Source organism: Triturus cristatus, chromosome 5_1 (assembly GCF_964204655.1).
Source record: "Triturus cristatus chromosome 5_1, aTriCri1.1, whole genome shotgun sequence".
Classification (NCBI taxonomy): domain Eukaryota; kingdom Metazoa; phylum Chordata; class Amphibia; order Caudata; family Salamandridae; genus Triturus; species Triturus cristatus.
This window is the reverse complement of record NC_140587.1, coordinates 506,086,602-506,101,918: the sequence shown is the minus strand read 5'-3', so window position 1 is coordinate 506,101,918 and position 15,317 is coordinate 506,086,602. Positions and strand designations below refer to the sequence as shown.

The 15,317-nt window shown below is 41.8% G+C and overlaps 1 protein-coding gene across 1 annotated transcript in view; it reads right to left on the bottom strand.

Annotated features, from left to right (window-relative positions):
* The window catches only part of IMPA1 (inositol monophosphatase 1), a 65,839-nt gene that overhangs the window by 9,571 nt on the left and 40,951 nt on the right, over positions 1 to 15,317 (bottom strand). Inside the window, exons 7-8 of the mRNA XM_085605361.1 lie at positions 9,021 to 9,129; positions 647 to 798 (exon numbers count right to left, since the gene is read on the bottom strand). Coding sequence (XP_085461487.1) covers positions 647 to 798; positions 9,021 to 9,129 — 261 coding nt within the window. The remainder of the gene's footprint in view (positions 1 to 646; positions 799 to 9,020; positions 9,130 to 15,317) is intronic.

Sequence of the window (15,317 nt, the reverse complement as noted above, 5' to 3'; positions counted from 1 at the left end):
AATGTAATGTGCTGGGCAGTGTTCAGTTGCAAACCGAACACTGTATTGATCACTGTAAACGAATAATCACATCATCAATTATGGTTGCATTTCAATGTGAAAGGAGATATGCATGGTTGCCAGAAAATGTTAAGATAGCGTCGGTGTTTTTCGCCTCGTGAAACAAATCTTGTAAATAACCATCTTTTATGTTCATGATAGTCTGTTTGTTCAATGAAATCATGAGGTATTTAAATGTGAAAACAATGTTGGACAGTGAGAAAGAGTGTGTGCCGAAATGCATTGGGAGTGTCTATTTTTGGCAATAAATGCACAGAAAAGAATTACCATGAGTGTGCTTCGTTGCTCCTGGTATGTATTTGACATGGCACTGTGATACGAATACTATGTGCGACCACCCTCACGTTGGAGCAGCACCCGCTGTGTGTCGTGCGGCTGATGGTGGAGCGTAACAAAGGGATGTGTGTGAGTGTGTGTATATATATGTGTGTATATATATATAAATATATATATATTTCCCAGATTTACCCTGCTATAGTAGACATAATTTCACTGCCCCTTATATCACGTAAATAAATGCATGTGATGAGTAATTTCAATCATTAGAAAAAAAAAAAGACAAGACACAAGTTCCATGAGTGTTTACCTGTTGCATCTATCACAACACCTCCGGCCTCGGTGATGATGACTGCCGCAGCTGCCATATCCCAACAGTGAATCCCCATTTCATAATATGCGTCTGCCCCACCTGTCGCCACGAGACACATATTCACAGCTGCTGTGCCAACTGCTCTTATTCTGAAAGAAATAGAAAGAGCTGTATAAGATCTGGCTGGTAATCATACGCTCGAAACATATACTTCGGACACGGAATGCTGCTACAGTCACAGACAACTCTTAAAAATTCGAAAAAAGTGGTTCCAAAGGCTTGCCGATACTCGTAGATGACAGTCAAGGGAAGAACTGGAATGGACAACAAGTCTTACATTTGAATTTCATGCAGCTTCTCAATTAAAAACAAAACAAAAACTGTACTTGGAGTGCTAAATGAAAATGTTTCTCATACACTGTTGATAGACCAAAGCATGTGAAGTGTAATTTTCACCAATGAAGCCCATACAAAAAGACTGAATGGTGAGCAAAGAGGGACAGTTTAAGGCTGACACGTCACAAAGTATACACCCACTGCGATGCCAGTAAACGAGGCTTTAATGTACTTATGCATGCACACACAGGCATAAAATGCTATTCGCATGTGTTCGCAGATGAAAGCCATACCTATTGGTTTTTATCAATTCAAGATGTTTCCAGAGTAAGCAGTGCAAGACTACAGTACCATATAGAGTTAGTGTGAATCAACAGTCAGTAGCACAGGTCTGCACTATCACATGCTGTTAGTCATTCCAAAATTATAATATTTGTCAAATATTTATTAAACAATATATTCCAATGTTGTTGTGAAATAACCAATGTAATTTTGAAAACATATAATAAATGAAGCCTTCCCTATATAAATGCTTCATTGCCCGAGGACTAAAGCAGCACATAGAATCAGCTTAATTCAAGAAAGACCAAAGTGCCATATACAAGTAGGAAAACAGGAGGGCAACAGCAGTGCATATGAGTGACAAAAAAAAGGATCACAATGCTGCATGCTCCCAGCAGGAGCAACCAGAGAAAATTAAAAAGGATCACAATGGCGCACACAACAAGCTGAATTGAAGAAAGACTACAGTGGCACATATAGCAAGCGACATTGCTGGACCTTAACAAAAGACAGTTGATTGTGGCACATAAAAAAAAGCTATAGAACGTACGTAATGGCATGTACAACCTTTGTGACAGGCATGTTCAGGAACTTGTAATGCACTCTGATACCCGGGACTCGTATTAGAAAAGATAGCATGGAATGAGTAAAAGTGATAAGAGCATCTAATAACGGTTGTTGGAAATTGTTGTCAAAATTAGGGAAACTGGGTCCATGTCAAATAGAGAAGGGCCACTCATTGCCTTTCTTTGATGCAACATATGAAAAAGCAGGGCCAACACAGTGGCTTAGGAAGAGCTGTGGAACAGAATGCAGAGCTGCAATTGAAGAGCACAGGTTGTGCTGTGGGCAGTACCGATGAATTGTTCCAAGAAAAGACTTAGGACTAAAGCTATTTAGGGTCCTATAAGACAGGCAGAAGATACTGAAGACAGCTTGTAGTCTGGAAGCCATTGTAAGTCCCGTACAAACAGGGACTTATATGCTTATCTAGGAAAGTTGCTGCTGAGCTTTGAATCACTTTGAGCATGGAAGGCAGAGGAGATGCCCGAGTGAATTATTAAAATGTAATCTTGATAAAAATGAAATCCTTGGTAACCGATATCCTTGCCACAATGGGGAGGACCCTGAAGGACCCTGGAGATTTAGATCTGCATTTTTGGAGTATCAAAGAAAGTGGTCATCATTTTACATGCCTGCTGGGCTATGGCCAGTTTTTGGTCAAAGATAATTCGTAGATTCCGATAAGTTTATTTCCCATGCAGAATCTTATCAGAGTTCAGCTTGAGACAAATGGAATGCATCCACGAAGCAACCGCTCTCATGCTTGAAAGCTTAGGATTCAGAGACAGTGCTTGAGATGGTCACAGTGATTTGGGTATCATCGGTATACGAGATGATCTCAAAGCCACAATAGTGCATGAGCACAGCCAGAAGAAGCATGTGCACATTAACAATGTGGGGTTCAAGGAAGACCCCTGATGCACCCCATAAAACATAGGCACTGCTGCAGAAGCAAAAGGTGCAAAGGACAATGCTTGCGTCGTCTGTCATACAGAAAGAAACTAGCCATCTAAGAGCTTACTGGCCGAATCCAATCTTAAACAAGATTTCAAGTAGAATGCGATGTGAAACACAGTCAAATGCCACAGAAAGATCTAGAAGAAATCAGGGTGGCAGAGCCCCTCTAGCCTGATCCCAAATTGTCAGTTGCAGCAATGATAGCAGTTTCTATGCTGTGATTAGCACGTGACACAGACTGAGCGACATATAGAAGATAGTTAACTTCCGGGCAGCTTTAAAGCGGTTTATTAATTACTTTGCCAAGAGGTTAGCAGGCAAAGGGTGCAATGAAATTTGACGAGAATCTGCCTTAATCTTTGGGTCTCCCAAACGTTTTTTCAGCCAAGGGAGCACTTCAGAATGGGTCCAACAGAAAGGGACAACCCCAGCTCTGATGGAAGCATTGCCCAGAGTTGTCAAATGCGAATTCACAGCCTTTGCGACAAGAGAAAAAAAAACGATGGGGACAAGGATCTAGCAGAGAATCAGATTTGCTTGTAGAGAAAAGTTTGTTATTCAGTCTCAGAAAGAGGGAACAAGACACACAGTAAGACTCCATTGGGGGCAAACACAGCAATGTCCCGGTACTTGAAAGTGGATAGAGAGGTTAATTACTATAGATATGGAGTATTTCCTTCTGAAAAAAGACTGATTTTTTTAAACGTTCTTGTCAGGGACTAAGAGGCTGAGAGATGGCCATCTGATGTAAGAAACGGTTTATTATATTACACAGAGGCTATTTTGTCATCACAATTAATATCAAAGCGTGGCCTTAATCAGTTTATGGTACTATTTTTTTGCTAACCTATAGGCATCGTTATAATCCAGATGATAAGAAGCTTCAAATAATTTCTCGCCATACACAGATCTTCTAAAAACCAAGGAGCAGATGGTATCCTTCAAACATTAGAAAATATCTTAAGCGAGTTTAATTGTCAAGAATTAAAATTTGAGGCTCCTTTTTTCACCTCGCCATTACGTTTATGGGAAGCACTGGTCAGAACCTCACATAATTTGAAATGAGAAATCCTGGCCCCTGGATGGGACAGACGAGAGAGCTTGACCTGGAGTTGATTTCCAAATCATGTCAAGTGGTAGCCAGAACTGAAGGGCAAAATGGGTGTCTGTATCAGCGGGGCAGGAAATATTGTCTGTGCTCCTGAAACGTTTGTGAATACAGGATCAAGTACGTGCCCTGTGACACGAGTGGGTTGGGTAACAATGAGGTCCAGACCTAAAGCGGCAAAGTCCTGTATTGCTGACATTTAATGTGTTATGTAGATCCAGCAGATGAAGAATAAGGACACCTAGGAGTACAACCTTTGCAGAATTCAGAACAAACCAAAACAGACAACAGATCAAATAACCTCGCACTGAATGAGGCCAGGTGTCCTCTCGGTTTTATAGATACGAGCACTCCCAAAACAACATTGAGAATTAACTTGAAAGTTAAAATTCAGACATTCTGCACCGTTCATAATTGGAGTGTAAACTATGTTGCATGTCCGCTTCTTACACCCACTATACGATGCCAAAAGAAAAGGGCCCTGTGCCAGAGAAAAGTCAAAAAGTTTCAGAGTAGGCACAGAGATCTTGCTTGAACTGGGGACAGTGGTCAACACCATTGACCGTTCACTGCTCACCCAGTAGTTATCAGACTACTCTATTCAAGGAACAGTGCTGAAATGGACTAGGTACATTTTCAGTGACATAATTTAACAGGGAAAGCCATGATCTTTCTCCATCAGTCCTAAATCCATAAAGTGATGCGAAAAATGTACACCCTCTTAAGATTCTTGGTTTATACATATGGAGACATACCTGTCTTTCATCTAGACTTCAGCAAGTCCCAACAGAAGATACATCTTACCCAATATTGCAAAAATCAAACACAAATTTCACTTTGTCATTATTTAATAAAGAATAAACTACCCTATGTATACAGGAAATCACCGCAATCTGTACCTATGACCCTTCTAGCCATAAATGGGGGTTTCTAGTTGTCAGTCAGTAAGTAAGTACAGTGTACAAGCAGAAACCCTCACTCTAGTCAGGATGAGAAAAGTACACACCTAAGTTTGTCTGTGCTCAACCTATGGCAGCTTGACACAGAGCAGTCAGGCTAAACTACAGAGACAATGTTTAAAGCATTTGTACCCAAACACACAGTAACACAGTGAAAACACTAGAAATGGACACCACACCAGTTTAGAAAAAAAACTATCTTTATCTAAACCAAAGAAGACCAGAACAACAAAAAAACCAACATAAATAAAATCAAGTATCACTTAAAAATATTCAAAAGCAGTTCAGTTCATAGAAAATATGGGTGTGTCACTTTTAGTGTAAAGTACCTGGGATATATCAAAATTACAGATGAAAACAAGCACAGGGGAGGTGAGGCACGATAAAACACAGCAATGTGTTGGTTCCTTACTCTCAGGAACGGTGATGTGTATTTTCCTTGCTCACAGGGGAGGTGATGCGTCGTTCCGGACTGCCAGGCAGGGGAGGTGATGTGTAAGCTCCGTACTATGAGAGGTGGCGATGCAGCAGTTTCTTACTGTGAGGGGAGGGGATGCGTTGAAATTCAGCCACACGACCTCCGTTCCTTACTGTGGGGCTTTGTTGATGAAGATTTGGTAAAAGGTGTGATGCATGAGAAAATCCAGGCGCTGTGGGTCGATGTGGGGGCAATCAAGGTTCTGCATCAATTTCTGCAGCCGCAGATAGGTGATGCGTTGATTCTTCCAGGCGCACAGCAGGGCCTATGCTAGAGTCAGAATCTTTGGCGACACGTTGCTCAGGACTCAGGCTGCAGAGGTTCTCTGGGCTACGAAAAGAAGCTATGTCGATATTTTCAGCCGCACTGTGGCGATGTGTGTGTTTTTCAACCGCATGGCAGCTTGCGACGGGGCAGCACTCCTACAACGTTTCACCCAGAAAGAGGAGGTTGGCAGTTCTATACTTCAGAGGCTGTTACAGCTACCTCTATGAATTCCTAGGCTAGGAGTCAAAGCCAAGTTAATCCTCAAGGCTTCTGGAAGCAACTGAATGGTGTAGGCAGGATTCTGTGCTTTAGGGGTTAGGGTTCACCCTCTTTAGAATCACAGGTCAATTGCTTTTCCCCTGGGCCTAAGGAAATGCAACTGATGAAGAACTCAAACAACTGACTGGTGAGACATCATACCCTGGGAGTCTCAACAGTATTCCCCTACAAGTCCCCCTATGGCACCTGGTCTCTGGACTTCACTGACAGAGAAAGAAACTCTTCTTGAAAGATGAAATATAGGCTCTTTACCTCATTCTGTAGTCTCTCCCTGCACAGTATGATCCCAACAGCATTTCGTCCGGGTGCTGTGATCCCATGATAATGCCCATCGCGGAAGGCAGTCACAAGCAGAGTGCTAGCCTTCAAACTTTATCTTTTCTGCTATGTGCACCCCACCCCGGATGTTACATACATACTGGTAAAAAAAACCCAGTACTTATTGTCCAAGCTAGCCAATAGCAAACCTTTGAATTCTGAGATGCTCCTCCAGACCCAGAGGGCCAGCCTTGGACAATGGATGATCAAGGCATGCAGTACTCATGAACAAGTGAAGCTTACCCGGGACAGTTTCAGCTAATTAAGGGAGCATGTGTAGAAGTCCCAGACAATGGGCCAGATTCTTCAGCTATGGAAAAGGAATCAGGAGGAGAGTGAGGAAAGGTGAACTCACTGCTGCTTCAAGGAAGTGATGAGCTAACACCTCACCCGCAGGACAACTGTACAGGGAGGCAAGGAGGAAGAAATGTGAAAGTTCAAACTCTGGGGTCCCTCCTGGACCTAGGCAGCCTTTGCACAATGCCTATCAGACAGGAAGGACCTTCTAAACTAGAAAGGCTAATGGGCACCTCTACCAGGGCACAGTAGGCACTGTCTGAAGACAAAGGTACTTTGAGTGCCGCTTAAGGTTAAGCCTTGGAGTCTCAGCTCAGTAAACAGGAAGACTTCCCCATGGTACTGCATCTTTATTGAGATAAATTAGGGAACTAACAGAAATATGGGCACGGGGTATGTAGAGAATGTTTCATCTAAACTATTAGGTATTCAATATATCATCAAACATTACCCTTTCCTACTTACACAGGGTGGGGAGGGAAAGAAGGATATTAAGTAGGGGGAAAAGACAGCTGGAGGGGAAGATGGATATTCAGAGGGAAAGAAAGAAGGAATTGCAATGTATCTTTAGGTGCATGGTTAGGTAGACGTTGTAGTGCCGATTTCCAGTCTTGGATGGAGGGTGTGAGAGTGAACACAACATACTAGGTCTATAAAGAATAGAACCTGGCATGCAGTACGTGATTTATATATTTGATTATCATGTCCTTAAAGATAATTGCTTTTGTCAAGCCGAAGTCTGAAAGAGGGAATTAAGTACCTTTCCCCTTTCTCTGAACAACAACCCTGGGATACTGAGCAACCACACCCACAAATCCCATACACAGTGAGAGGATCAGTGTAATAATGAGCAATCCTGTCATTTGGGAGCATCAGTGGCCAGCTCCAACAGCCTGATACAATGCGAACTCTGGCATATTTGGAATATACCCTTGTAGATCAACACACTGAACCCAGTATTAGGAAAACAAGGCAACATTTTAAAATGTAATTTTAAGCACGCTGCGAAATTTGAGAAACACTCATATATACTTTGGAGGTGCTCCAATTCATGATTTGTAGCAGAATGTCATGAAATAGAATCAAATCTGTCATTAGCAAATGGCACAATAACATTGATGGGAATCGTGTGTGGGCGCATACTATTTAATATTAGTGTTATTTCACTTGGCATTGTATTTTTTTCAATTACGTCATCAAATGAGATTGGTACAGTTTCTCCTGAGGCCCTTTAGTTGCAAGTACATTGGACTCAGACGTGTTTGAGTGGAGAAAAAAAAAACACTGAGCTTGCTGAGCATTGCTAACCACTGTGTCTGGAAGGCTTTGCAGGAAGAAGGGTAGGCTGCCCCGAAGCTATTCTGTGTCTCAAGCCAGATGAATCATGACCAAAGCCTAAGATGCCCGGAGTGAGTGAGTGCTTTGCTGAAGGCCACCACCAGATGATCTGGGGGCAGAGAAAGTGGATGAAGGTCATACCCTCAAGTATACGTTCGGACATCTATTATTTGTTTTTTTGCAGTTTTATAAGACACATACCAGACTCAAGGGGTTTGAGCACTTTATGGGAGGAAAAACAAAATTATATAATTGTAGAAGCGCAGATCATGCAAACGGACTAACAATTTTAGGCATATACAAGTTGCAATAAAATTGTCCATAATTGGTGATGCATATTTAAAATAATATTTACAGTGGATAAAGCATGGAAATAAAGCATAAAAGACAGGAATAAACATGTGCAGGCTTCAAGGTTATTGTCTTCAATGAGACCATTTATGTGCCATGGTCATTAGATTGCACCAGGTGCCATCTTTTTTCTTTTCCTTGAGTACTTGGTTATTCTAATACTTAGAAACCAATTCTAATGGCACCAGACAAAAATTAAAGAAGCACCCAGTAGTCTCCAGGTCTCACAAGGAATTCTGACTAGCCGCAGAGCAACAATCCATAGTGGTGTTTAGTTTTTCTGCCACATATTTTCAAGTACCCAAGTTCATGACGTTGTGCTTGATGAATACCATTGTATTCAACGTTTGTCTAATGAGAGAAGGTATACAAAAGCAGGTACACCACTACACATAAACCTGCGAACAGACAAACATACACCCAACACACAAACACATGATTTAATTTACTTTACAAAAAATGTTAAAGCCACAGATTTTTTTCAGATACTGCCAGCAACACCACTAGTGGGCCTGGGAGCTCAACAGTGCCAGTTAACCAATTAATTCAAGTAGAGTGAGTCAAACTGAATCGACAGGTGGATCATTAGTCAGGAAGTCAGATTCATCCAAAGCTTTAATTAAGTTTGGTTATGTTCCTTCTATGTAATGAATATGATAGCATAGAAATACTTTGGATTCCATAACATATAATGGTAGAAACAGAGCTACATATGGGCCAAAAGCTAAATATGAAATCTGTAAATAAATGTGTTTATAACAGGACAGTGAGATAATAACATTTAAGTTTTTGGTTGATTATTTCTAAGAAAACACAACATAAGAGAACAGAACTTACCCATGAATTGGGATACACAGAAGTCTTTCCATGTTGGAAAAGGTCACTTTTACCACATCTGGGTTACGGCTTGCCCCTAATTCTGTTAGTATGAGCGACTGTGTAATATCTGTTTGAGACAAAACAGCTTTGTTACTCCACAGTACAATAAATTAAGGCACTCAGACAATGAAATTCTGTGGCAAGACCGAAGACGGATGTTAATGCATCATCTTCAGGACCAATGTGTGAACGAAGTGCAAATGAAGAAAACAAAACCTGTCAGGATTACCTACTTGGGTGCTATTGACATGACCTCCCCATCCACATGCACTCCATTGGGCGCTACAGAGAGGGAGGTCACGTTGAAGCACCCAGCACTGGGAGAGCTGCTAGGGTTTGGAGTTCCATCGCTTCTCTCATCCCTCAGCTCCTTCTACACGCTGGAGAGTCATCCTCTGCTGCCAAGCGAACAGAGACCCTGCAACGGATGCACTCATGTAAGAGACATGTTGATGTCAGCTTCAGGAATGATACCCATGAAAACACTTTTAGGTTTCCCCATGGGTTCAGTGATGGTAGAAAACAGCCCTTATTTTGGTGCCAACATGGGAAAGTGCCACTCTAAGCTTTCCAACAACCCCCCCCAAACCCTGCCTCCCTACCCCCCCCCCAATCAAAGCATGCCTAGTGAGAGCAGTTGAATGCGATCACCCGGTGTTTCAAATAGAACCAAGCGATTCTAATTTATTCAGGGGGTGGCAGTCACCAAGAAAACGGGGCTCTAATTTGGAGCTCTGAAGATCTCTCAACTCTTTAGAGGGATTTACGGGTGGAAATATATCTTACAACTCACCCTCATTTGGCTGATTTCACCAACTTTTCTACAAAATTCTCCCTCCAAATGAGCAACAAACCACCATAAACTTCCATAAGGCCACCACCTTAACAAATATGAATCACTCTCAAAGAACACATTTTTCTCTGTTCATTGTAATGGTATCACATTCTTAAACACCAGGTCTTGCCCTGATTTGAGACAACAGGTTGACAGGTATGTGATAACATATCATATTAAATGACAACACAGAACGTTTCACAGTATTTCTGACATCGAGTGTGACAAATACTATTATAACAGACCGGTATTTTACTAGCACGGTCAGTACATTTATGTCCCTTCCAATACAAAATCTGGAAAATAAATTAAAGCCAATCTTTTGCTTCTTAATTTAAAAACCTAAAGCAACAAATCGAGGATGACATATTGAAAAGTAGTGTAGAGCAGCTTAAACTCTTCATAAACGATTTTCAAAGCGATTTTCAAAGCAAGCAGAAGTAGACTTTCTTTTACACGTTAACCAAACACTAGAATTTTAAAATTGAACATAAGAGAAACATAGCATCAAATGTGAAATGAATAAAAAAAACAAAAAACAAGTGGGTAGTGGAGCAGCTGTCCTGTCTGATATGTCCACAACTGTTGCAGGGATGTGTAGAATGTTCCCCTTTTCCAGCTGCTATTCCCAGCTTGTAGTGTGGACAAATAGCAATAAACTGTGCACAAGGCTCTTCGTTCAAGCTCTAAGCCTGCCTGTCTCCCTTTCCCTGTAGGTGTGCCGGGGATACAAAAGTGCTCAGTGACCTGTACTTACAGGGAATTTTGGGAATTTGAGATGCAGTGTTACCTCTCCTACCAATGTAGATGTAAGATCAGAAAGCGATAGTCTGGCAGTTTTTGCCCCGAAAACATTATATTCGGATGGAGTGTGCTTTTTTCCACCTTTTGGAGCCACTAATAAATAAATGTAAGTTATAGAGTGTCTGCAGGGTGGCCTTTTTGTTATGAAAGATGTTGAGTATTGGAGGGCCCATTGAAGTAAACAGCAGGTTTGTTTCTTGTTTGGAGGGTGAAAATGTGTCCAAAGGGAGTGAGGTTAGAAGTACACATTTTAATTTCCTGTGCGACACTCTCTGCAACATAACAAAGCAGATGTGCATTCTCACGCCCTGTGGATTGTATTATAGTTGTATTTATAAGGCCACTTGTATCCCTGTGGAAGCGCTGCATTGTTTTGAAGATGAATGGCCTACTACTCGGTAGGAGTGCCATGAGTTTATGGTCTCTCACCCTAGGCATGAGCTTGAAATAGAAGGACAGAGTTATAGGATATTTATGCTTCAAAGTTTATCCCTTTAGCACGAATGTAATTCTTCTTAGCTACTTCACTGCAATGCATATCCAGTGAATAGTGATGAGTCACTTGTTCGGCTGTCCGATTCTTTCTTTTAGGGACCATCCCTGCGCCTGATGAAAGCTTTCTGCTCATGCATTGCATTCTGAGACTTCTAGAAATCAGCTTCAGTTTAAACTTCCTCTGCGAAAAAGCCTATGGTGGACTGAAAATTTCATACATAACAGGGATCCACTCAGAGGCTTTGGTTGTATAATGAGATGACCACCGGTAATAGTACTGTGCCATGAAAGAGGGGATGTAGACATCAATGGTGCAGCAGGCCCATAGAATGTAAGGTCCATAGATTGTAGTCCCCACTTCTGGATGTTTGCCCCACATTACTCGTTATATGTCAAAGTTTCCAGGTCATATTCTGTTACTCCCAATCTCTCTACCAACTCCAGCAGTTAGACTTGATTGCTTCCTACTGCTACCCGTGATCAGTGAAGCCTACATTACCTGGCTCTGGATACTATAAAGGCTTTGGGCTGTTCCTTGCTGATAGGGGCCAGTCTGACTGCAGACGCTCTCATTTCCTCAGTAATTGCAGATGTGAAGGTAATCTCGTTTCTACTGTTGCATTTTGCTAGACATTTGTGCTGCTCGTCTTCTCTTGCAGATCCCATAGAAACTCAGTCAGGACTGGAACATCCTGCATGTTCACTCAGGGCTTCCCCTTGGCTGATGATCTACTCTGAACAGAATCATCTGCTTTCTCTAGACTTTCCTCAGTTGCATCGTCCCCCATGATTCCGTGATGAGCAAAGGACAGGATGCTAGACATCCTGTGCTAGTTTGGTTTGGGACGGACACCTCATCTGCAGGATAATCCCCTAGAAATGTAGATAGTTGTCCACATTAAGGCGCTGCTTCAGAGTGACGGTATTGGGAGAGAGTTAATTCTGCAACAGGAATTACTGCTGCAGGACCTCCATGCCATTACTGTGCAATTCTGAGTTAATGCCTATAATTAGCTGGAGCCATTCGAGAATCAGGTTGTCGCTAAAGAAGAGCAGGAGCCTGGTTAGTTTTCATTGCATGCCTGCAACTAATGATGCAACACAGTGAGAGGCGACTGTCCCATTCAAGAGTACAATAGTGGATTCCAACCAATGTTCAGGAGTAGAAGCAGTTTTTGGGTCTTACCTTTCTGATATGGATTATGTACAAGACAACAGTGTCTTCTTTCTGGTCATATGACCAATCGTGCCACACTCCAATGTTCTCTGCTTTCATGAGTAGAGGCTATTTTTTGTTTCAATGGTGCATGCAGCATTTCAATGAAAATGCACAAGCCCTTCATAGAGATCACCTATCTATTTAAAGTTTATTTAGTGCTGGAATACTTTGCCTTGGCATTTTCTGAAGTCTTTAAACCAGGGCAGATCACAGTTGGGAAAGAGTCATAGTGGTTGTACAAAGGGGTTTTGCCATTTAAAAACAAACAACAGAAACAAGCAAGCTCGTTATGGTATAAAAATTGTACCAGGTACGTGAAAGCTCTCCTGTTTAAACACGCAGAATTTGAATTTACATTGGGAAGGACTTCAGCATTTTGGTTGCCCCAAGTTTGGGATCTACTCCATCCTCTTTTGAATAAGGCACACCACTTATACCAAGGCAATTTTTATAGCAAAATTCCACTTTTCAAGAAGTAGTTTCCCCGGGCCCTTTTTCATGTGGTACAATCAGGAGCAACTGAAAAACGTTTCCAAATAAGCTAGTGGTTAAGAGAAACAGCATTTACAATGCAGATGGAGCCACGCACTATTGCACGCATATGCGTGGTAAAAACAGTCAGCGCTCTAGATTCAGAGCGGACTGGCGGGTAGAATGGAAGGAACAGGAAGGATCAAGAGAAAGGATAGGGATGCGGCTTGGTAAGTAGGGTGAGGGGCCGGGTTTTAGGACTCCGGGCAAGGGATGGGTGGGTCATGGTAGCTTTTAGGGAGTCGTGGTAGTTTTTAGGGTTGGGTTTTAGGGCTCAAGGTGGGGCAGTTTTTAAGGCTGGGGATCTGTTTTAAGGCTCAGAGCGGTGGGGCTGGGGTAGTTTTTAGGGCTGGTGGCCGTATTTTAGGGATCATGTGTAATCTTACCACACAGAAGCCTTTCCCTCAAAATTTGCTGTAAAAGCATGCGTGGTGAAGTCACAGTAAAGACTGTTGTTAAGGCATGGGATATAATTGCATGTGTGGTTTCGTCATACTACTGGTTAAGAAACCTTTAAGAAGGCAGTGATGTTAAGACCAGCTCTCCATCAAGTTCATGAACAAAGGGAACAACATACAGGAAAAGACATCGCCTAGTGTCCACTTAAGATCTCATAGCTAAAAAAATCCCCCCATACTTCCGCCTTACAGAAAGAATTCGGCATAAAAGACTGGCAGTACACATGACAGAAATGGCTATCTACAATGTAGTTTCTTGACTTCAATAGTAAGCACAATGTGGTTGAAGGTGGCGCTGTAAACTTAATGTTAGAGGGTGTCTCAAGACTGGTTGAACAATACCCTTTGGATGTTCTTTCTCTAACAGGGAAGGAGCACCAAACTTATTGAAGGTGTCAAGTTTGTGCCACATGGGGAATCAAGAGAAAGACCATAAACTACTATCCACAGCAAAGTTCAAACCCAGCTATCTGCCACACCCTCTGTTCTACTATGCACCATACAAAGGTGACATTTTGGGTGCCTTCTTGAAATAGAAATTTGTGAGGAGCGGTTCAGTTTCTGCTTTCTGTTTTTGTTTAGCATTTTTTTCCAAATCTGCTTTTCCATATAGGTTTAGTGCCTCATGCAGCATGAGTACTTAATGGTGAAGAAAAAGCATTGAATGTATATTTGTTTTACATATTTCTAGTAATGTGTTTGACTGAAAAACAATGTTGATTATGCCAGATGTTAGGCAAGTGCTGATGTGTTTGACAGGCTGTTTGATGACATGGTTGAATAGGAGAAGGACAGTGGCAACGTGTTTGGTGGCTGACTGGCATTGTGGTTCGCATATCTGTTAAAGTGTAATTGTGTGTCAAGATGAGAGTGTGTTAGTTCAGTGAGTTGCAGTGATGTTATGGAAATTGGCAGCGTGGTAAATGAATGTCAACGAGATTGGTGGGTTAATGACACTGTTAGAAGCATTCAAAATATAGGTGACTGGTTACGTATCCTAGTAATAGATGATGTGGATCTGTGGCGGATGTCTGCTTCTGACGTGGCATTACTGCTGGTATAGATGATACATGTGCCAAACCAATCTTTTTGAAGGAATGGCAGCTTTTAGTTGTCTGTTTACTGTGTTTATCTCTATGATAACATTGTGACGAGTGCCTTTGGCAGCTTACTGTATTGTGAACACCCTCCACATATTCCATTTTGAATTCTAGCTAATTTGTTAGGGACTTTATAACAGTGTTAAATGTGTTTTTTTCCGGGCTAGCCATGGATGGTCCTAATGCCAGGGAAAAGAAAGGTCCAAAAATACAACTATGGATAGGACAAGAAAAAAGCTTTACAAAAAAAATCATTTTGGAATGATGGCTAGGTGATATAATTAGGAATAAGAAAGGCTGACACACTAGTAAACCCTACCATCTCCAGGTATGTCTGAGAATTACAAACCCAGTAAAAACTATCGAAGTATGGCTTGTGTGTATCCCTGCTCACATTCTTATCCAGAAAGATCAGTAATATTCCAACTTTGGATGAAATTGCTGAATTTCCTCATATTTTTATGAGGAAACATTCTAGAATTGCTGAGATTTTGAGTCCTATCACACAGTATTCCTACACTTCTTCCGATGAAAATGTTAACTCACTTGTGTGGGTGGGGCCATTACCCACGGCAAGGACAAAACAACAACCACAGACAGGTCTTTGAACCGCTTTCCTGGGAACTCTTTTTCTACAGATGTGGAGCTGTCATGTTTGCGTGAGTGGTCAGCTGCCACCCAGGCAATCTTATCAAACCTGGACAGTTATGAAAGCTAGAGACCAAGACAAATCCAGCAAGGTAAGGCTTGCCTAGATCTCAGCACATTCTTACCCAAGCGCCTAATAAACATCTTATATATGCCTAACAAAAA